The 23210-nt window shown below is 42.6% G+C and overlaps 1 protein-coding gene across 1 annotated transcript in view; it reads right to left on the bottom strand.

Annotated features, from left to right (window-relative positions):
• The window catches only part of Eprs1 (glutamyl-prolyl-tRNA synthetase 1), a 68163-nt gene extending 44953 nt beyond the window's left edge, over nt 1-23210 (bottom strand). The window contains 9 exon segments of the mRNA XM_032915598.1: nt 2999-3170; nt 5255-5447; nt 6092-6218; nt 11127-11221; nt 13311-13450; nt 15391-15547; nt 16725-16824; nt 18544-18628; nt 23014-23210. Of these exon segments, the coding sequence (XP_032771489.1) occupies nt 2999-3170; nt 5255-5447; nt 6092-6218; nt 11127-11221; nt 13311-13450; nt 15391-15547; nt 16725-16824; nt 18544-18628; nt 23014-23059 (1115 nt within the window). The 5' untranslated portion in view covers nt 23060-23210.

Here is a 23210-nt window from a genome sequence, read left to right as displayed (position 1 = left end):
CTCAAAAAATGAGTAAAAATGAAATACTACTCAGCTGTAAAGAAAATTAAAGTAAAAAACTGCATGGATAGAGTTACAACGTATAATATTAAGGGGGAGGTCACATTGTTAGAAAGGAAAGAACTACACAGTCTTCCTCATAGGAAAAACCTAAGCAATGGCATGTGTACATTATAAAACCAATGTACGAACGGGTTCATGTGGAAAAGAGAACAAGAGTGCGTATCTACTAGGGGATGAGGAAGGACCAAAGCAGGTAATACACCAAGTTATAAGGAAGGATGGAAGTTAACCGTCCTTCAGTTCTCTGTCATGGATTTTTGGTTTGGTGGTAAATAGGTACAGAACAATGTATTTAACGGTGACGGTGTAAACTCCAGTGTGCGGCTCCACAGCTTCAGAAGAGCTCTTCTAGCTACAGAGGTTCAGAGATGGAGGGCTGTTCTAACTATAGAGGTTCAGAGATGGAGGGCTGTTCTAACTACACAGGTTCAGAGATGGAGGGCTGTTCTAACTATAGAGGTTCAGAGATGGAGGGCTGTTCTAACTACAGAGATGGAGGGCTGTTCTAGCTACACAGGTTCAGAGATGGAGGGCTGTTCTAACTACAGAGGTTCAGAGATGGAGGGCTGTTCTAGCTACAGAGGTTCAGAGATGGAGGGCTGTTCTAACTACACAGGTTCAGAGATGGAGGGCTGTTCTAACTACACAGGTTCAGAGATGGAGGGCTGTTCTAGCTACAGAGGTTCAGAGATGGAGGGCTGTTCTAGCTACACAGGTTCAGAGATGGAGGGCTGTTCTAACTACACAGGTTCAGAGATGGAGGGCTGTTCTAACTACAGAGGTTCAGAGATGGAGGGCTGTTCTAACTACACAGGTTCAGAGATGGAGGGCTGTTCTAGCTACACAGGTTCAGAGATGGAGGGCTGTTCTAACTACACAGGTTCAGAGATGGAGGGCTGTTCTAACTACACAGGTTCAGAGATGGAGGGCTGTTCTAGCTACAGAGGTTCAGAGATGGAGGGCTGTTCTAGCTACACAGGTTCAGAGATGGAGGGCTGTTCTAACTACAGAGGTTCAGAGATGGAGGGCTGTTCTAGCTACAGAGGTTCAGAGATGGAGGGCTGTTCTAGCTACACAGGTTCAGAGATGGAGGGCTGTTCTAACTACACAGGTTCAGAGATGGAGGGCTGTTCTAACTACACAGGTTCAGAGATGGAGGGCTGTTCTAGCTACAGAGGTTCAGAGATGGAGGGCTGTTCTAGCTACAGAGGTTCAGAGATGGAGGGCTGTTCTAACTACACAGGTTCAGAGATGGAGGGCTGTTCTAACTACAGAGGTTCAGAGATGGAGGGCTGTTCTAACTATAGAGGTTCAGAGATGGAGGGCTGTTCTAACTACACAGGTTCAGAGATGGAGGGCTGTTCTAGCTACAGAGGTTCAGAGATGGAGGGCTGTTCTAACTACAGAGGTTCAGAGATGGAGGGCTGTTCTAACTACACAGGTTCAGAGATGGAGGGCTGTTCTAACTACACAGGTTCAGAGATGGAGGGCTGTTCTAACTACAGAGGTTCAGAGATGGAGGGCTGTTCTAACTACACAGGTTCAGAGATGGAGGGCTGTTCTAGCTACAGAGGTTCAGAGATGGAGGGCTGTTCTAACTACACAGGTTCAGAGATGGAGGCTGTTCTAACTACACAGGTTTGGGGGCTGTTCTAGCTACAGAGGGGTTCAGAGATGGAGGCTGTTCTAGCTACACAGGTTCAGAGATGGAGGGCTGTTCTAACTACAGAGGTTCAGAGATGGAGGGATGTTATAAATATAGAGGTTCAGAGATGGAGGGCTGTTCTAGGCTGTTCTAGCTACACAGGTTCAGAGATGGAGGGCTGTTCTAACTACACAGGTTCAGAGATGGAGGGCTGTTCTAACTACACAGGTTCAGAGATGGAGGGCTGTTCTAGCTACAGAGGTTCAGAGATGGAGGGCTGTTCTAGCTACAGAGGTTCAGAGATGGAGGGCTGTGCTAACTACAGAGGTTCAGAGATGGATGGAGGGCTGTTGAGAGATGGAGGGCTGTTCTAACTACAGAGGTTCAGAGATGGAGGGCTGTTCTAGCTACACAGGCTCAGAGATGGAGGGCTGTTCTAGCTACAGAGGTTCACTGAGATGAACAGGATTCGGGTCTGCTGCAAGTTTTTATAATCAAGTGTGTAAAAGGAAAAGAAAGAACATATTCTACAGCTTATTTTACCGAACAAAGGAAGACTTTTGGAGAAAAGTCTTAAAGAAAAATTAGGGGTATTAGTGGAAGCATGAGGCCCTGAGCTCAGGCCTAGAACAAGACCTTTAAAACAACAAAACCTGGTAATTTGTAAATACCTCCAAGAAAAGATGATCAAAACTTTAAACATACAAGTTCTTCTCTTGGTTTGTTCACATTTCTGTAAATTTTTATAGTACAACACATGTGTCCATTTATGCTCAGAAAAAATATTTACCAGAAGAGAAACATCCTTATCTAAAGATATATATACACCTACACACTTAGTCAAGACAGGCAGGAAAATTGCAAAGTGCCAAGGACTGTTTTTTGTTTTTTTTTTTTTAAAGAATTAGTTATTTTATGTATGTGAGTACACTGTCGCTGTCTTCAGACACACCAGAAGAGGGCATCACATCCCATTACAGATGGTTGTGAGCTACCATGTAGTTGCTGGGAATTGAACTCAGGACCTCTGGAAGAGCAGTCAGTCTTAACCACTGAGCCATCTCTCCAGCCGCTATGTGCCAAGGACTTTAATAGATGGAAATGTTTTTGGATAGATGAGTCAGAAAGTCATCCCTAAAAGGCCACACTTCACACCTTCAGAAAAGGCCCCTTGGTCACCTCACCTATGAAGAACAAAGGCACTGGCTTCCCAGTTGTGCTGCTTCCCCTCCCCCATTCTCACACAGGAGCAAAGTCAGGCTCCCCAACATGGCGAGGGGGTGCACTTACTTGTATTTATTCCCAGTTCTTGGGTGGGGCTGGATTTTGCAGCGGTAAAGGGTTGGGTCCCTCATACACCCATTGTTACTACTCATGTCAATTTTTGCTCGCAGGCAACAGGACTGACCAAACTGGCTTCCTCTTTTCATTTCTTCCCACATTTGTAGATTCTTCTCAACAGCTGTAATGTAACAGGTATATTCTTATTTATCTGACTGATAGAAATTTTCCTTTTGTATTGCAGATACATCTCATTAGTCTAACACTGCAGTAACAGATGGGTATGTTAAGAGCATGGTGGTGGTAATCCCCAACACTCCGGAGGTTGAGGAAGGAGGGAGGAACATGAGGTCAGGAAGGGCTACTCAGTGAAATGCTGAGAAGCAAACAGATAGCAAAGCTCACCATGTTTGGGAAATACACTCTGAATGCTGCAGGAAAGGTAAGGACAATGCATTTCACTAGACAGGGTGAGGGAAGGCCTTCTCATCTGCCATGCCCCCACTTCCCATCAAGGCACAACTAACTGGTCAGCGTAGTACTGCTACAAGTTAGACACTGTGTGTTAAGGTAGAGTCACTCTTTTCCTTTGCTGCATCATAGCCAGGGGACAGAGCAATCTGTCCTGCCTTTGGGTTCCCTCAAAGTCCCTTTAAGCACCCCATTGTGGCACAGGAAATGCCTGGCTCTGAGAAAATGAGACCACAGAAACAGACAGTGGTACAAGACACTGTGGGGGTTGGCTACATAAAGGACTCTACACACCGAGTGGCTCCAGTTCTACCTACGTCAGAATTCCAAAGCTTGTTTCAACAGGATAAGAAAGAAAGGCTAAGTAGTGCCGTCCTGTGGAGACTTGTGAAGCTACAGTGCACGCTTCACTTACACTCAAATACAGATTCTCAAAGTCCAGCTAACTCCCTTTGAGAATGCAATTTAAAAAAAAAAAAAAGTTTACTGAACAATTTAAATTTACTGTGCTTCCCAAATGAGATGCTTTAGATTTAAATATAGTGAGAAAGCTCTGGCAACATATTGCAATGAAGGAAAACAGCTTGATTCATACTTGTGGTGGCTCACAACTTTAATCCCACCACTTGGGAAGTGTCTGTTTCCAAGCCAGCATGGTCTATGGTCTACAAGGTGAGTTCCAGGACAGCCAGATATATACAGAAAAACCCTGTCTCTAACCACCCCTCAAATCCCCAAAAAAGGGTTGATTCATAAGTTCAGGGACAAGTCATGAATAAGAAAGGCAAGGAAGTCTCTTAGGCTGGATATAGTGATGTATATAATCTATATAACCTGTAACCTAAGGGTCATTTAATATCAGATTGTGCTATAATATACCTCTTCTATTTGCTATCTGAAAAAGCATAATTGTGACTGTTGGGATGTGACGTGCCTCCCAAGTCCTTATCTGATGGCACTTATGAGACCTTCAGTGTGAGACCAAGGTCATACCTGTGAGTGTAATAAATAGCTCTGCATCAATTCTAATCCCACTCCACGCTTCCAAAGTCAGCAGCACATATGTAAGCCATATTGTCATTTCCAGCAACAATGACATGCTGATCTCTAACGCTGGACTGCACTATCTTATGCCTCTTGTCCCTCATGGCCTAAGATGCTTCTGTCACAGCAGTGTAGAAGTAACTGAAAGATGTAGAGACTTTATTCACTGCACCAATATGGGGTGATACTGAACTTATAATAATCACACACTCACACACACACACACACACACACACACACACACACACACACACACACCCCTACATGCTGGTGCTGACAGCATTTTCAAACACTTCAGGACTGGTAAGCATTTAAATGAAAATAACTTTAAATGTTACAGAAAGAACACCTCAAGTGAAATAAATGCAAGAGACTGCATACAAGAAGAGAGGTGCTAGAGACCGGACACTGCACACAGGTTCGGTGCAGATATATATAAGAAGCTCTACCAGGATCTGGGGAAGCTCAGTAGTCTAACATGTGCAGGCCTAGATTAGATCCCAAGGCAAAAAATGGACGAATGCAAGCAGGGCCTAATGACACACCCTATAATCCTAACACTTACGAGGCTGAGGCAGGAGAATTTCAAGTTTGAACCCAGCTAGGCTACACACAGCAAGCCTGCCTCAGACAAACACAGAGAGGCGTAAGAATTAGAGAAATAGCCTTAAATGTGTCTTAAGCTCCATCTTTGACTTTAAAGAAGGAAGCAGGTGCATTCATGAGAATCTGGTACAAACTGTGCCGTACAGTTCTTCCTGTGTCTGGACTCTGTCCTCTGCTCACGTTCCACCTTCATCTGATCTGCAGGAGTGTCATCCACATAAGCCTTCCCTTCTTCAATTAATTTCTCTGCATACTTCATTATAGTTTCAAAATGATCTGAAGTGTAAGTAAACTGATCTGGTTTAATGTGCAGCATTGCAACATCTTCCAAGATGACCTGCAGTTAAAAAAAATAAAAAAAATCACAGTAACCAGCATTGTATCTGTCATTTTGTTACACATTCTCAACCCATGATACTTATTTTGGGCACATGTAATGAAACACCCTCAGTCTTAATAGCCTGAGAAGACTGCAGATAATGCACAATCTTAGGTCAAAAAAGGGAAGAAAGCTACTCAGTGCACCGGCTTCCAGATGTCCACCGGGTCTCAAGGTGGAGCTGTTCAGCCTGAGAGCTGTTATGCTGTGACACCACCACCAGCCACTCAGTGACTGTATTACAAGTCCTTCAAATACAGATATGAGAAAGCTAGAGAACCACACCGTACAAATACCTGTGCAGTTTTTATTTCATTCAGATACTTAAGACTATGACAATAAGGAATCCCGTTTCCAGTTAAATTGGTATTCAAATAAAAATAAGGTATTTAAGTAAATTCTACAATAATTGGAGAAAAGAAAAACTTAAGTATGGGAGCTCAATTACGTTTGGCTTAAGTCTTAGGCATGAAATACAGACTGATGAAGAGGGAAAAGGCAACAATGAAACCAAATTTATTCTCGTACCATGAAGGCATCAGATCAAACTCTGATTTTAACCCACTTTTCTGAGAAAAGGTCATCACTACACTTTTAATTACCTTCTCAAAATCTTCCTTTTCCTTTTCTGGGTTTGTGTCATCAAATCTCATGATCAGTTTGCCTTTAAAGTTAACCTGGTAGTGCTGGTTCAGAAGAGCAGCCTTTGCATGCCCAATGTGTAAGTAACTAAAACAAAAACATTTCACAGAGAAACTCATTAACAGGCTTCAACGGGACTCTTCCCCTTAACTCTCTGAGGAGCTAAGAACTAAAGAAAATGTTAACACTCCCCAGTCATTTTACTGTCTATCAACAGGCGCTGTAACAGGAAACGTGACTGACAGAGACAACAGACTAGAACATGGACAGTGTAACCGTGACAACAACCCTCTGTGAACTCTCAGAGGGCAAGGTATTATAAATATTATGGTCCTAAGAACAATCTTTTGCTTTCTTCCAAGAGAAATGGTCATTTAAAGGAAAACTTCTGAAACTGTTACCTATGTAGCCCAGCAGTGTACCTCTTGACCCTGCTGCTGCTGCCGTGGCTGGTAACAATCATCTAACACTAGGAGAGAAGCAACCAAGACAGCTGCTGTCACTGTAGACCATGAAAGTTAATGGGGCACAAAAAAAGCTATGAGTTTTGACCACTTTCCTTGGTTTCAGTTTTCTCAGATGCTAATGAAAATATTAAACTAAATAATATCAAAGGTCCAATCTAGCACCAAACTCTACAACCCGGAATCTAAGAAAATACTGTTTGTTCCCATGGGCAGCTGATAATAATGACAAAAAAAAAAAAAAAGCAGCAACACTGTACCGCAATGACTTCCTCCATCAAAGCGATGGTAAAAAGCAACACACAAAGCCAAGTGTGCTGAGGACTGGCAGGCAAAGCACAAGGATCACATGTTCCAAGGCAGCCTGAGCTATCTAACTCTAACCTAAGAATATGCATCTGAGACCTCATTGCTAAAGACATTGTCAAGTAGGCAGAAAAATAGGCACAAGGCAAGTTTAAATAGACAGCCCTTAGCAATGCTAATTAGTTTGTGTGTATGTGCGGTAAATGTTTTAAAATAGTCACCTACTTGGAGAGCACATCTTTGATCTCAACTACACGGGAGGAGGAAATGCAAACCCTTAGTACGTCTTTGCTTTTTACATCCGGGGCGCTAGAGACTGAACTCAGTGCTTTGCTCGTGTCAAAAAGACAGCCTCTCACTGAACTGTATCCCAGGTCTAAATCAGTGCTCTTAAAACACTTAGACAGCAGTCCAGACTGATTATTCAACTTTTACATAAACCAAAAAACTGTATGGGTGTACACACACACACACACACACACACACACACACACACACACGCGCGCGCGCGCCTGCTTTCTATTGTATTTTTGCAACTTTTTACAAATCTAAAACTATTATTAAAAATAAGTTTGTTTAAAATAAGGGGCTGAAGAGATGGCTCCATTGATAAAAAAAACATCGTTTGCTCTTCCAGGGGACCCAGGTTTGTTCCCAGCACCCACGTGGCAGCTCACAACCATCTATCTGTATCTCCAGTTCCAGGGGATCTGTCACCCTCTTCCAGCATCCACAGGCATCTGGGAAACACATGTAGTGCACAGATCTATATGTGAACAAGGCACCCACATACATAAAGTAAAGAAATAAAGGGATGTGAGTCCCCAGAAAGGGACTGAGACGGTCTGGGATGGTGAGTGCTGCATTCAGTCACACTGTAACCACTGTCACAGGAGAAGCACAGGGCTGCAGGGACGGCTCAGTGGGTTAGCACCGGCTACAGAGATGGCTCAGTGGGTTAGCACCGGCTGCCTAGCCTGACGACCTCAGCACAATTTCTGGGCCTCCCTTGGTAGTAGAGTATCAGCCCTCCACATGTGGTACATGTGTACCTACACATATGTACACATGTGTACCTACACATATGTACACATGTGTACCTACACATATGTACACACATGACAACCAAACAAAAGCAGTGTTTTAACACTTTCACCAATGACCACTGATCCTATTATTAGTTAATGTGCTCAGCTTTAGTCACAATGTTCAAGGCTCCATCTTCTGCTTAAGGGAGTGGACAGAAACCTCTTATGCTTTGAAGACGTGCCTGGATCTGAAGCAGTGGCTACTAAGTCACAAAATTAGCCTTCTCAAGAGACAACCTATATCAAAGCAGCTCTAAGAGATGAACGTGCATACTTAGCAATAATCTGCATTAGACTCTGCCACACCTCCCGCTCCCACTCTTTCTCTTACAAACACACACAGGATACTTTTAAGTTACTATGACTCCAGAAAGAAATGGTAGAAATTTAAGTCTGGTATAGTATTAGCACGTGGTGTGAGAGTTTCTGAAACCACATGTAAAACAGACGGTAACTGTGTTTGCTCCCAGAGTTGGATTCATGAGCTACTGCTATGAACACTGGGTAGTGTCTGTATAACAGCGATCATATAAGCGGCACACACAAAGTCACAACATACTAGAGAGGCTGAAGCAGGAGGGTGGCTCTGAGTTCAAGACTAGCTCTGTCTATCTAGTAGGTACCAACTCAGCCAGGAGTACAGAGAAAAGGGCTTGGGGCATAGCTCCATTACTATAATGCATGTGTTGCGTGCATAAAGCCCTGAGTTCAATTCTAGTAGTGCACAAAATGAGTACAGGACGCATGTCCATACCCCCACTTCTATGGAAATACGGGCAGGAGAACCAGGAGTCTGGGGTCACCCTCGGCAACAGTCTGTTCAAGAGTAGTCTGAGGGGGGCCTTCGACAAGTTGAGACCTTGTCTCAAAAACAAAATAAAACATTGGAAGAATAAACAAGAGACCAGGAGGCAACATCAAGCCTCCTGACTTCATGTGCAAAGAAAAGAGGTTCCAACAGCCTTTCCGCAGTCATCTGAGGACACGAACAAAAGAAGAATGCTCAGCAAGACTGGATGCTGGGTCACGCTCCAACTCCCACACAGTACTGTCATGCTAAAGATCAGTTGTAAGAGACTACTTTAGGGCTGGAGAGATGGCTCAGCGGTTAAGAGCACCCAACTACTCTTCCAGAGGTCCTGAGTTCAATTCCCAGCAACCACATGGTGGCTCACAACCATCTGTAAAGAGATCTGATGCCCTCTTCTGGTGTGTCTGAAGACAGCTGCAGTGTACTTATATATAATAAATGAATAAATCTTTAAAAAAAAAAAAAAAAAGAGACTACTTTAATGAATGACAGTTGTTAAAAAAGGATGAATGGCACCTCTAACACATACTATTTAAAAATACCTTTTACAGTCCAGAGTTAGACCTTTTACCACCAGGTTAAGAGCAGGCTGCTCTTCCACAGGTCCTCAGTTCAATTCCCAGCAACCACATGGTGGCTCACAACCATCTGTAATGGGATCTGATGCCCTCTTCTGGTGTGTCTGAAGACAGCGACAGTGTACTCATATACATAAAATAAACAAATAACTCTTAAATAAATAAAAGTACCCTTTGCCAAGTCATTAAGGTCACCTCTCATGTGACCTCTCATAGTACACAGTAACAAAATACCAACGATCTAAAATATTGTGGAAAGTGAACCATGTAAGGTATTTTTCATGGCAAATCTCTCTTGCCAACTATCAATCAATCCCCCATTGATCAAGTCTGTAGATTTTTTCAGTTCTTGTTTCTCTTTCATTTCTTTCTTTAAAAAAATTATTTTTAGGAGATGGAGAGATAGATCAGTGGTTAAGAACACTTGCTGTTCTCACAGATGATCCAAGTTCAATTCCCAGCACCCACAATGCCTTGGGAACCTGCCTGCAGAATGTGGACACACACTTACATACACATAAAATTAAAAAAATTAGTGAAATAAAATTTATGTATATAGGTGTTTTGCTAGTCTGTATGTCTGTGTCTGGCACCTGCAGAGGCCAGATGAGGACATTAGATCTCCTAGAACTGGAGTCACAGTCAGTTGTGAGCTGCCATGTAGGTGCTGGGAACTGGGCCTGGGTCCTGTGGAAGTCCCATCTCTCCAGGCCCTTTCGTGTTCTTCTGTCTAGCATTCAGTTCCCAATCTAAACTGACAAACTTAGAAATGTCAAAACAAAATGTGGAGTTCTGGCTGCGGTGGAGGCATATGCCTGTTATTCCAGCAGTCGGGAAGTGGGAAAAAGATTAGGAGTTCAAAGCCAGCCTCGCTACAGAATGAGCTCAAGGCGAACTTCGGCTATATCAAACTTGGTCTCATCTTTGCCCCGCCATCCCAAAATGAGAATTTCAAAATGCTATTAGTAACAAAAAGAACTATTAAACAGAAAACAAGGAGTTATAATCTGCCAGTAAGGTAAGATCTGAGTATAAAAATGCAAGATCTGAATTAAATTTAGGAAGCATAATCATCTCAAACACAGAATGATAGTGTGATGGTCTCCTAAGGCTGAACCTCCCGAGGAAGGCTGCTACAGGGAGGTTTGCTTTTGTATTAGCACCTTTGGAAGAACTCTATTACAAACCTCACTGGGGTGCTTCAGAGAGAATGGAATGACTAACGTGTCCAGGCACAGATTCCACTCAGGCTGGGGAAGTGCAGGGAACTATTTTTGTATGTGTCAAGAGTTAATAGGTTTGAGAAACTTGAAAATTAATAGAAAGCACTAAATAGTTTTTCAAATTTTCCTTTCCTTTATTTTAGAAAACTAAATGCTACTGTAACATCTACTATAAAGGAGCAGGTATAAATACAAATCCTTACTGAAAAAAGGCTGCAAAAACCTCTAAGTATAAGCAAAACGCAAGATTTTCTATATATGGACACTTTCTTATTTATATTTAAAACTTTCTATGGATATTTTATTTGTTTTTAAAATCTACAATGAAATTTAGATGTTGTCTCTACTGCCTTAATGAACTAAAACTATAAATTAACCTTAGCTGTAAATAACTAAGCAGGCCTTTTAGACTTGCTCCCACCCTTAAGGCCGTAGTCTTCCAGATGAACTCAGCGACAGGAAGTAATGCAAACTGAAGAGCGTGTGCACGCAGTGTGCTGGCTACAAGCAGGTAGCGTTCCTTACCCACTAGCCTCTGGGGGGAATCTGACTGTCACCTTTCCCATCTCTGCACCCGGAAGCTCGACGAATTTCCCAATATCTTGTTTTCTGTCAGGTGCCTGAAAGCAAAGCAGACACAGGAAAAACACACATGGCTAAATGTTTGTCAGTACACTGATTTGTCAAAAACTGGTCACAAGCAAAATGACAACTAGACTGTCCATACTCTCTAAAGATTCCAAATCAACTGAGGAACATGAAGAAAACCAAACCTTGGTTAGCAGAGACATTTAAAGGGCGGTGCTGTAAGGGTGTTCAGTTAAAGTTAAGAAGCAGATGTGTCGGGGTTGGGGATTTAGCTCAGTGGTAGAGCGCTTGCCTAGCAAGCAGCGCAAGGCCCTAGGTTCAGTCCCCAGCTCGGGGGGAAAAAAAAAAGCAGATGTGTCACCAGGAAAAATCATAACAGAATGTAAGACCCAAGATGGATCTTGAAAAATAAGTAGAAATGTATCAGACAAGAAGGAGAAGGAGCCACTTAAAAGAGAGACACAAAGGTGTGCAAGAGAAAAATGTGTCAAGTCAACAGGTGCTGGGTGCATGAACACAGGCTGAGATAGACTGGATCCAAAACACAGAGAAATGTCTAATGGCTTGAAAGGCCCTGGTGGCAATGACTTGACCAGTTTCTGTTCTTGAGGATGATCTGGGTTTGATCCCTAACATGCACACAGAGGCTCACACCATGTATAACTCCAGTTCCAGCAAACTCTTAGCCTCCACAAGCACCAGACATGCTGTGCAGACAAAACACCCACACACCAATAATTTTTTTGTAAAAACATTATAGTATTTAATAACACGGGAATTAATGGGGCCTCAATAAAATCAACAATAGTAAGAAAATTTCTCAATAGGACTTGTTGATGGATTAGATGGGGGAAAAGCTGAAAGATGAGTAAAGAGTTTCAGTGAAAGCATCTGAGTATACGATGACCTCTACACCCAAACTAGCAGTGTTTATAAATTTTACTGTATCAGAAAACCTTCACTGAGTCAAATGTCACTATGCATGCCTAGTGTCTTTGTTTGGTGGCTATATTGTGATATAGACCGTGAACAAAAGTAACATAGGGGAAAAAGTTTATTTGGTTCATATATCCCAGGTAATGGTCCACTGAGGGAAGTCAAGGCAGAAACTCAAACCTCAAAGCAGAAGCCTAGAGGCAGGAACTGAAGCAGAAGCCATGGAAGAGTGCTGCTGCTTACTGGCTTGCTTCCGTGGCTTGCTAAGCTGCTTTAAACTGGGCTTGTCAGGTGGGCCAGGCTCTCCCATAGCAATCATCTATTAAGAAAATGCCCCAGAGGCTTGTCTACAGGAAACATTTGCCTATTGGAAACATTTTCTCAACTGAGGTACCCCCTTCTTGATGACTCCAGCTTGTGTCATCAAATACAGAACCAGATTATCTAGTAGGCGAAGCAGATCAAAAGAGAATACTTGTCGCCTGGAAGGAGGACCTCTCTGCTGAACTCTGTGTCATCCTCCTACAGAATTTACCAAGATACAACTCAGTGGCTCAAAATTCAGTGAAGGTTGAGGATAAAGAAGGAAGTCTGGTCATAAAATAGGTGACTGGGTATCATTAGATAGTAGGACACAACCCCAGCACCAAAAAAACAACAAAAACAATACACAAATTTTTCATTACATGGAGTTTAGATGAAGAACATCCATTGGGGACACAATCTTGTAGATATAAAGTTCAGGGCTTTTTATGGAGTTGAACAGTTAAATGTATCTAAAACTTAACAAAATAAGATCTAAGATCTTTTTTTTTAAATGGAAATAACCTTTTTTGAAGTTTTTTTAAAGCAGGGCCACAGAACCAATACCAAGCTCTGACCATGACAAGCAGACACCCTGATGTTGGGGCTAATATGTCATCCCCAGAAAATACTACATCAGCATTAAAAACAAACAAACAAAACAAAACAAAACAAAAACCCAAAAAACAGAGATAGCTCAGCAGGTAAAGCACTTGCTACAAGCTTGAAGATATACAGTAAGTCCCTGACTCACGAGGTAGAAGGAGAGACCTGACTCCCATTAAGCTGACCTCTGGCCTTAACGTGGATACCATAGTTTGTGTGCACCTACAAACACATAAAGTTGCAATGCAAAAATATGTAAGTGCTTTAAAAGCTCACCCCTGTAGCTTTGTTTGCTGAAGCATCCCACTTGGTACCAACTGAACGGAAGGCCTGCTGGGCTTCAAGAAAGCCATACCAGCGGTTAACGTGGACTAGGGTTTTATTCTGTCTCAAGTGCTCCTGACATGCAGCATTTCCTGTAAGAGGACATAATTTTTTTAAAATCCTTACCAAATCAGCAAATCTAAAGCAAAGTTCCAGTCACGGTTAATTTATGTAATGAAATAAGCTTACAGGCGGGCTTCTGCAATGAAACCCTAACAGTTTAGTGTATGCTGTAGAAATCACAAGACTCGCTTTTCCTGGAGGTCAGGTATGGTACTGCTCAGCACTCAGGAGGCTGGGCAGGCCTGGGGTACCTAGTTCTGTCTCTGAAACACTCGGAACAAAGCAGCTAAAATACTCTCCAGCTGAACTCAGTCAAGTTCAATACTGGATCCCATTCTCCCACCACACATGAGTTGTAAGAACAAGCTTCACTTCAGTAGATAAACTAAAGAAAACAACACGAGCTAAGATAACCAAGTAGTTGATTATAGGGTCACCAACTCCGTCCCCTTCCAACTTTGTAACTTTGTTAGTATACAACTGTTTAGCCCCATTTCAACCACACACTGACAATGTTGTTCTTAGTACATCACAGACTTCTAATTCTGCCAGCCAATTCATGCAACTTAAGCTTTTAATAGGTCCGAAGATTCCATAGAACAGGTAGTCTGCCTACATCATCTTAAGTAATGTCCAGTGATCAGTGCTTTCTCAGACATTGTACTTTTAAGAATTACAACTCCATATAAAACCACCAATCAGATAGAAGCTACACAGTCAAAATTACATTTTTAAAGGCTGCCTCTCTTTTGGCCTTGTGACCTCAGTGATCTCATGTCATAAAAACCTATGTAACTTTACTCCAAAGTTACTGACTTGTAGTACATGACTGGTTGAGGTTTCAATCTCTTCCATAAGCGCACCTTTTCCACAAACTCCTACCTCACCATCAAACTGTTAGACTGATGGACTCTGTAGACTTCTGCACATTTTGAGTGCATTATGTATACTCAATCTTGTCTGTGGTGAAATTACTGCAACTATAAATTATGTCAAAGCATTTCAAACTCTAAATTTTAAATACAGATTTTACATATCAATTATATCTCAGGAAGTTTTGTTTTGTTTTTCAAGTTAATTGTTTCCCATGTTGTTAAGAACATTATCACATCTGTTGTAAATTTATTGTACAAGAGGAAAAAAGGAACCATGAAAAGAATAACACTGCAAATACCTCCCTAATCTGTCCCTCACAGTCCCAAGCTGGACACAATGGTTGAGAGTAAGGCAGTCACTTAGATAGAAGTGCTAAACAGGATGAGGATCTCTTTAGCAGGGATGACAACACCAAAGGCAGGTGTGTTCATTTTTCATCTGGCACCGCAGTGTATGACCAAAAAGAATGGTCACCATGATGCATCTGTGTAGGATGATGTCACAGGTGAGGCAGGTACAGAATAGAAGGAGGCCTGTCATTGGAGGAGAAGGAAGGATGGGCGGGAGAGAAGTTTGAAGGAAGAGGAGGAGATAGGGGAGAGAGGAGGAGACAGGGCGGAGGAGAGAGGGGAGAAGCCACGGCAGGTGATGTTAAGATTCTGCTCTGTGTATTTACAGGTTGTTATCAATGTTCCTAAGGGATGGATGGTACCGGGCTTTGTATGTTTAAGTGGGCAATTATATCTTATCAATTGGATCTAAGATTACTGTGTTGTGTGTTCTTTTATGTGAGGGTTTGAGTGTAGGAAAGTGTGCGGCTGGGCTGTGTTTCCGCCAAGATATCTAGCAGATATCTTGGGACACCCGAGGTGTAGACCGAGTGAGGTAAAAGACAACGGTTACTTTTTTATTTTTATAATATTACAACAACACATCTGTGTAGTCCCAGCCACTTGGGAGATTGAGGCAGAAGGGCTGCTTGAGCCTAAGAGTTCAAGACCAGACCCATCTCAAAAAATAACCCCCAGCCCCACTCAAAACAGCAACCACTGTAAACATTAAAACACAAGTATTTTAAGAGAAGCATTAGTACCTTTTAGGGTGGCCCAAACACATAAATCTGCTAAAGTCAAAGAGTTCCCAACCAGGTACGTTCTCAGAGACAGGCAATGGTTAAGCTCCTTGATTGCGGAAGTCACCATATCACACGAAGACAACTTTGTAGCACTGAACTCCAACCAATGATCAATCTGTGAACAAAAGATAGAAGAAGAATGAACCCCAGAGCCCAGGCCTCAAAACAAAATGGTCACACAGTTAATAAAGAAACAAAGTACTCTCGGCTTCCTCAGCTAGAACAAAAATGTTCTTACATCAAATTATACAACGTATCATTACATGAGTTTAAGTCTGTTAATCTGGGTTTAATATGTCACTTAAATAAATGTCATCTCTACAGTTTATTTCCCCATGATTTTTTTTTTTTTTTTAAAAACCAGGTACATGGAAGGTCACAGGGGGCAAAAAACAAGAAACCTGCTTGACAACTGACAGTGGGAAGGACTAACTAAGCTCCTGGAAGCTAATCCACTGGAAGATATTTAAAAGCCAATAATTAAAATGCATCTTCTGCCCCCCTCCCCCTGGGCCCTGTGTGTTGGCACATGATGTAACCTAGCAGGGCAAGAAGATGGAGTGTGGACACCAGCCTGGACTATACAGTGAGACCTAATCAAAAGAAAAGTCATTGTTTATTTTTGGAACTGTGTGAGATTTACAAAAATTAAGGTAGAATGTAACTAGGTAGAACAGGAGAAAAACTGCATCCACAGAGTAGCACTGAAAGTTGGTTGACCTGCTACTGTTGTAATTAATCATTAACTTACGAAAGAAAATGAGCTCCCAAAACCTGCAAGTGAGCCACCCAGCCCTTCCTTCTAGGCCTGCTGTCTTCTCTGTAACTGAAAGTGAGGGGCATGAGCTGGACAGTGCAATCCGACCAGGAAATGCTCACGGCCAGGCAGGTGAAGACAGCACTACATAGCACTACATGACCCAACACACTTGGTTGGACAGAGACTGTGAACCCCAAGAGCCAAAGTCTGTTCCTTTGCAGTGCTGGGGATCCCACACAAGGCCAACAATGTTAAAAGTCTACTGGAGCTACTCCTCCAGCGTATCTTTCTGAAAAGAAACATGCAAGGAACCCACACAGGACACAAGCTGACTGACTAGCCTGGGCCACACAGCAGAGAGGTCTCTGCTTTAAAAAGCAAGCCAAGCACAAACACTCCTTCCCTTGGGCCTATGATTAAGCTCTGTTCATATCCTTATAACGACTAATATCACATGTCAATTCACAACAGTGCTCCCAAACAGAGAAAGCACAAGACGAAACATACAGGAACATACATACTCCTTTCTTACCTCCGTGTGCTCCATCAGGTTAGAACCGTACAGCCCAGATGTAGCTGCAACTCTAGCCAAGTAGCGCAGGATTGAATTTGTGTCAGTGAACACCACACTCCTAGAAGCAAGCATTATGTAAATTATAGTTGCTTCATCAAAAGTCCTAAGAGTCACAAATGCAGAAATGAAAACCTTAACATTTACCATTTTTCTAACATAGTAAAAAAAAAGTGTTAATTTGATTGTACTGTTTCTATCAAATTCCAATCTGCTCTAAAATATCCACCTAAATTTAATTTACTTCGGAGCAGATTTTCTATATGACACTTCATCCTTTAGGTTTTTGTTTCTTAGCATCTTTAATTATATTTATTTATCTTGTGTTTTATGTTCATATTGAATACAAATTTACTTTTAATCACATATATATTTATTTAGAGTCCAGCATACCATATAGTTTGCATACGGAGTCTGTCTGTCAGAGAACAGGCTGGGTCCCTCCTTCTCACTTGTGGACACTGAGAATGGAGCTCAGTACACCAGGCTTGGAAACAGACGTTAGTCACTGAGCTAACTCACAGGCTGTTCTATTTTTTGAGATAGGGTCTCACATATCCTGGACTAGCCTTGAACTCAAGATCCTCCTGCCTCAGTCTAGAGAGTACCTGCGCCACCTTTCAGTTTCTACATCTTATTAGTGGTGACAAAAACATAAATGGGATTTACAATAGAGTAATTTTAAATTAAGTTATTAAATGTAATAATCAAAAAGAAATACAACTTTCAAGGGAAGAAAACAAGTCAAATCCCAACAAAATCCTAACAAACCCAGACAGTGGCAAGTTCCTGCAGACTCAGAGAGCTGAGGCAGCGGGACTGCTTGAATTCAGGAGTTCAGGCCAGTGGACCACACAGCCAAACATGACATGTTAATAAAGGAAACCACCAGCATAAGACGAGTGAGGGAGTGAGCAAGTAAGCAAGCCTTCCACACTGTGTGGCAAACATAATTACTTACAGGATACAAACCATAAAGAAATATAAACCAGAAAGTAATAGGAAAATTTCAGAAGTGAGTGCTCAAAGTACAAGGCCAGCCTGGGTAACTGACGCAGAGTCTGTCTCACCCCCGCCCACCCTACCCCATTCCCAAATAAATGGAAATTTCCTCTTTAACAAGTAAAATATAAAATCTTCTTTGGACAGTCTAATCAACCCGAGGGACTGTAGATTCTGATATCACATTCACCAAGTGAACAGAACATCGCTGACACAGCTCACGGCTGACAGGACCAGCCCTGAGGCTCTTAGTCTCTCATTCAAACTCACAGCAACTTGTGAGGACCTCAAGGTCTAACCTGATATTTGAAAAGAAAAAAAAAGCCTGCCTGCCTGCCTGCCTGCCTGCCTGCCTTCCTTCCTTCCTTCCTTCCTTCCTTCCTTCCTTCCTTCCTTCCTTCCTTCCTTCTTTCATTCATGGTGGTGGGCCACTAAGGGGTTCAAGTAAAATATGAAAATACTCTTACCAGATTTAGCTATATTCCAGCCCCAATTTTCCCCTTTAACTTTAAGGACAGTCAGTCTGGCATGGTAGTGCAAACCTGTAATTCTAGTACTCGGGATGCTAAGGCAGGAAGATTTCTAGCCTCCACATGCATGTACACACAGGAGCACATGCACACAGACACACACACACACACACACACACACACAAAATGAAACATCTTTCTAGGAACAATCCACCTAATTAGCAATTACAATACACCCAGAAAGTTCGGTGCTATGTATTTTTAAATGCTGTTCAGAACAGAAAAGGTATATATAAATAAGCACTTACTCAGAAACCCGAAGAAGATTCTCCTTCCCTTCTTCCACAGAAATGCTGACATCACCTTTCACATGCTCCACTGCCAGCAGAGCTTCTAAAAATGACAACATGAAAGATTTATTTCTCTTCAAAAAGAAGATAGTATTTATAACCCAAGTCACAGAGCAATAAGGACGAATCAATAATCCAATGTTAAGTCCTGTAAGATGTGATCCCCGCCCTGACTCCTGCCCATCATACAGTTTAATCTTGGGTCTTAGAGAAGTAACAAATCAGAATCCATTGTTAGTATAGTTCAATTGCTTGTAACTGTGTTCAGCTTCCAGTTAGTGACACTGAAATTCCTTTCCTCCCCTAGAAGAGGGTAAGAAATTAGAATGGTGGCTTTTATATTTGAATACAATATGTTAGGTACTATGCTGAATGTTGACAGTCACACAACTTCATCTCTTTAGCAACCTCAAGATACCTCAAGATACCCACTGCAGAAAGGAAGCTGAGGCTTGCAGAGGTTAAACAGCAATCTCAGTACCCTGGCTAAACACAGCAGTCAGCCTGTGAATGCAGGTCAAATGGTCCAGATCTCTAATTCTAAAACACCTTGTAATGCTGTCTTTCGGCACCTAACACAGTGAGTAAATTCACCAGTCAGTCCTATGTTCTTTAATTTGCTTAAGATGAAAAACTGGCACAGACACTCATTCCTATGTAAATGCTATGCTCCACTGGGAACAAAGCCCTATCAAAGAAAGCACAGTAATCCTGCAAGGCTTATTATAATAGAAAACAAGTGTGCTGGTTTGAGTGTTTGTCTTCCTCTCTAAGTTATGTTGACTGTGGTTTGCAGGTCTGCCCCCTGTTAAATGTATGCTGAAACTTAGTTGCCGTGGTCACAGTATTAAGAAAGGGTCCTATAGAGTCAAGCATGATGCCTGTATTCCCAGCATCCTGGAAGCCAGGGCAGGAACATAAGGAGTTCAAGGCCAGCCTGGGCTATACAAGATCATTTCTGAAACCTAAAGAACAAGGCTTGCCTTGTTGGAGGTCCTAGGTTCAGTAACCAGCAAAGGGTGAAGGAGATCTGAGCCTTCATGAAAGGACTAGTACAGTGAGGAGGGTTTGTGCTGTCTCTCTGTTCCTCAAGGATCTATGACACAGCAGGACCACCACTGCAACCGGCTGGTTGGTCTTGGCCTTTTCAGCCTCAAGAGCTGTGAGCCAGAAAACTTCTGTGCATTACAAATCGCCCTGCCTGTGTACGGCCCAAAGCTGTGCACAGCAGACTGAGACAAGAAGGGATTTCTCCCTGCCTGTGTACGGTCCAAAGCTGTGCACAGCGGACTGAGACAAGAAGGGGCTTCTCCCTGCCTGTGGTATGGCCCAAAGCTGTGCACAGCGGACTGAGACAAGAAGGGGCTTCTCAAAAGGAATATATTTTTAAAAAAACACAAAACATTGGAGGGACAAAGCAGGACAATCCAAGTAAATGAGATACATCTTGGCATATCCATAATGGGAATCCTGTCTAGCATATAAAACTAATGAACTCTTGTTGCAAGATGAATCACAAAAGCACTATCTTGCCTATATAAAGACATATATGGTATGAATCAGTGTACACAAAATCCTAAAGGAAAAACAAAACAACAAAAGGCAGGCAACTGGCTACCAGATGCCGGGGACAGAGAAAATGTTCTGTCATGGGAATATTTGGCATCATTGTAATGGAGGGTTATATATCACATATGTCTGCACACAGATGCCAGTGGATATTAAAACATACAACTGATATTGGTGAACTTAGATATGTGCAAGTTCCAAGTCAACTAATTCTCAAAAATTTTAAATAGGAAATAAAATATTTCAAGTATATTTTGTTGTGAGTTTAACATGAGAAAAATGCTAATACATGTAAAAGGAAATATCAAATTGCAAGGTCACATACTTTAATAACCAAGATTGACGGGATAGAACAATGGAAGCCAAACCAATGAGGTGTTCGTGAAAAGAGAAATGTTTGCACGGCTCTGAGTTCTTTCAGTTAAAATGTCTTCGGTTGCCCTCTACACATATGTAGCAGGTGTGCAGCTCCGTCTGCATGTGGATCTCCTAACAACTGGAGCAGGGCCTGTCTCTGAGTCTGCTGCTTCCCTTTCCCCTAGCTGGGAGGCTTGTCTGGCCTCGGTGGCCTAGTCCTGCTGCAACCTGATGGCCCAGGGCAGATTGGTACCCACAGAAGCCTTTCCTTTCTCTGAAGAGGGAAGAGGGGAATGGGAAGGGTGGTTGTGGGGTGGGACTGGAAGGAGAAGAGGAAGGAGGACTTCCATTGGGATGTAAAGTAAATAAATTAATTAATGAAAAATAAAGTAAAAGGCCTTTAGTTGAAGGGGAAAGCTCTGGGGGACAGTGGTGGGACAAGAGCACAATGATGGGGAGGTGGCACCTTAATGTTCAAGACTAGAACGGAGAAGTTAAATTCAGACACCAACTGATGGGCTGCAATGTACAGCAGGAATAGTTTCACCATCCCTGCCCAGGATGGATAGCCTGAATCCAACCGCTGGGAAACATTTTAACAACTCAATTAAGGGAAACATAAAAAAGAGTTTGGCAGCTTCAGAAGACAAAGCTATTAAAGCCAAGGGAAAGCTAATGAATCATTCCACATTGAAAGAAGCCAGGCGATTAGGACAGTAGGAGGCAAATAGAGCGTGGTCCTTCCAGTTGCTGGGAACTACTGGGACAACAAAGAAGACTGCGCATTGGGTGGAATTCTATCAACCTATGCTTCCTGTATGAAGTCAGGTAGAGATTCCTCCCCTGTAGGAGATACATAAGAAGCATCATAATAAGCTCTATGTTCTTAAGTAGGATGGGGGAAAGCTCTATGTGTGAGTTTGAAAGTTATTTTAAGACATGCATGCACACACACAAAATGACCTAAAATCCTCAGAATGTGATGGGTTTTTTCTAAATATTTAATCCAACTTTATTACTTAAAGAGAATATATATCTGATTTAAATTGGCAATAAAGAATAAAAATAAAAGAGGCATAAGCAGAAAAATAATATACATTCTTTAACTGAATTAGAGTTTAAAATGCAAACAAAATTAAAGACTCTCTTCCAGAATACCAGCAGAATTTGGTTCTGAGTTCTAAGGATACAGACCTCAGATCTCCTGTTCCCATGCAGTGATTTTCAAGGCAGTGTTTAAAAAAAAAAACCTCACAAACACACAACAACAACCAAAAAACCCTATAGGTTAGCTATGTGTTGAACATCTAAAATGTGAAAAAATTTCTCCTGTAATTTCACTAAATTCTGGCAACCAGCACTGGTGAGGTTTCTTCCTTCCTTACAGAGTAAAACAAACCAAGGAACCTTGACTGCAATCAGCAGCCAGGACTCAACTCAGGCCTCCAGGATCAGCCACGAGGTCAATATCATCTAGTGGTAAAAATCACAACTACTTTTTTTAGGGCTTATAGATTTTTTTGTGAGGCTAGCATACTGGGACAGGAAAATGCTAAAATGGTATCATTTTAAAACATTTCAAATGATTACTACATTCTATTTTTAGGGCTGGTGAGTGTGAATCAACAGTCAAGTGCTTGCCTACAATGCAAAGTAGCTGAGCTGTATCCCAGCGCATTAATACATAAACAAATATCTTTTCATTCCAATAGGCACAGACTGCTGTCAAAGTTGAGATTGCAAGAAATTTCATCAGCCCCACATGGCCAATTGTATTCAAAGGGCTGGCTTTTTGACTAGTAGAAAGTACTTCCAAGTCTACATGGTCAAATGATTTTGTGTTGTTTCCCAAAGAAATGAAAAGGCAGAAATCTTAAACTATCTAACAATAGCGTTAGCTACTTTGAAAATTCAATTCCAAATGGAACGAAAGACTACGTTTTCTTGGGCTTTCACTACGTCCACAGGGTGTGTAGTAAAATAGCCGGTCGCATCAGTCCGCAGCGTTCCTACGGCTTTCCGTAATTACTGCTTTGGACCACAAGCAAATGCAGCCTCAGCTAAAATTCCAAGTGCTGACCTTGTTCACTTTAACTCGACAACCTAAGGGAGAGTGGGGCAAGTGAATTCAGATCTCCCCTGAGACGTGAGGAAGGGATGGGAGGTTCCTGATCAGAACTGGGAAGACAGCATTAAAAGGACGCTACACGCAGACAGTTGGGTTTTAAGTTCCACTTCAGAAGCCGCTTGGGACCCTGGCAGAGTCGCATCTGAAAGAAGTCTCGCGTCTCCCCGCCAGGGCTCTCGTCCTGTCCCCCCACGCCCGGGACGGCGGGCCTCGGGAGACCGTGCCCAGAGCAGACAGAGGCCGGAGCCTCCCGGGGCTGGGCTCCCTGTATAGCAGGCCCGTCCCGGGGCGTGAGTCTCCTCAGCATGACCGCCGTGGAACCTACCCCGCACCCTCGGGCTGATGCAACCCGCGCGGATCGGCGGCGCCCTTACCCAGTGGAGGGTTTCCGGCGTTCACCGTAAGGCACAGCGCCGCCATCTCCCAGGAGCTGCAGTCTACTCGTCAGGCTGTTTTCCCCGCCGCGAACGTAACACGGGGTTCAGGAGGAAGCTAGGAGATGCAACGTGTGCGCGCGACCGAAGGCACCGCAGCCTTGACTCCACCCCACAGGCCGCGACCGCTAGTGTCA

Source organism: Rattus rattus, chromosome 10, assembly GCF_011064425.1.
Source record: "Rattus rattus isolate New Zealand chromosome 10, Rrattus_CSIRO_v1, whole genome shotgun sequence".
NCBI lineage: Eukaryota > Metazoa > Chordata > Mammalia > Rodentia > Muridae > Rattus > Rattus rattus.
The sequence above is the reverse complement of the archived record's forward strand: the minus strand, read 5'-3'. Positions and strand labels throughout refer to the sequence as shown.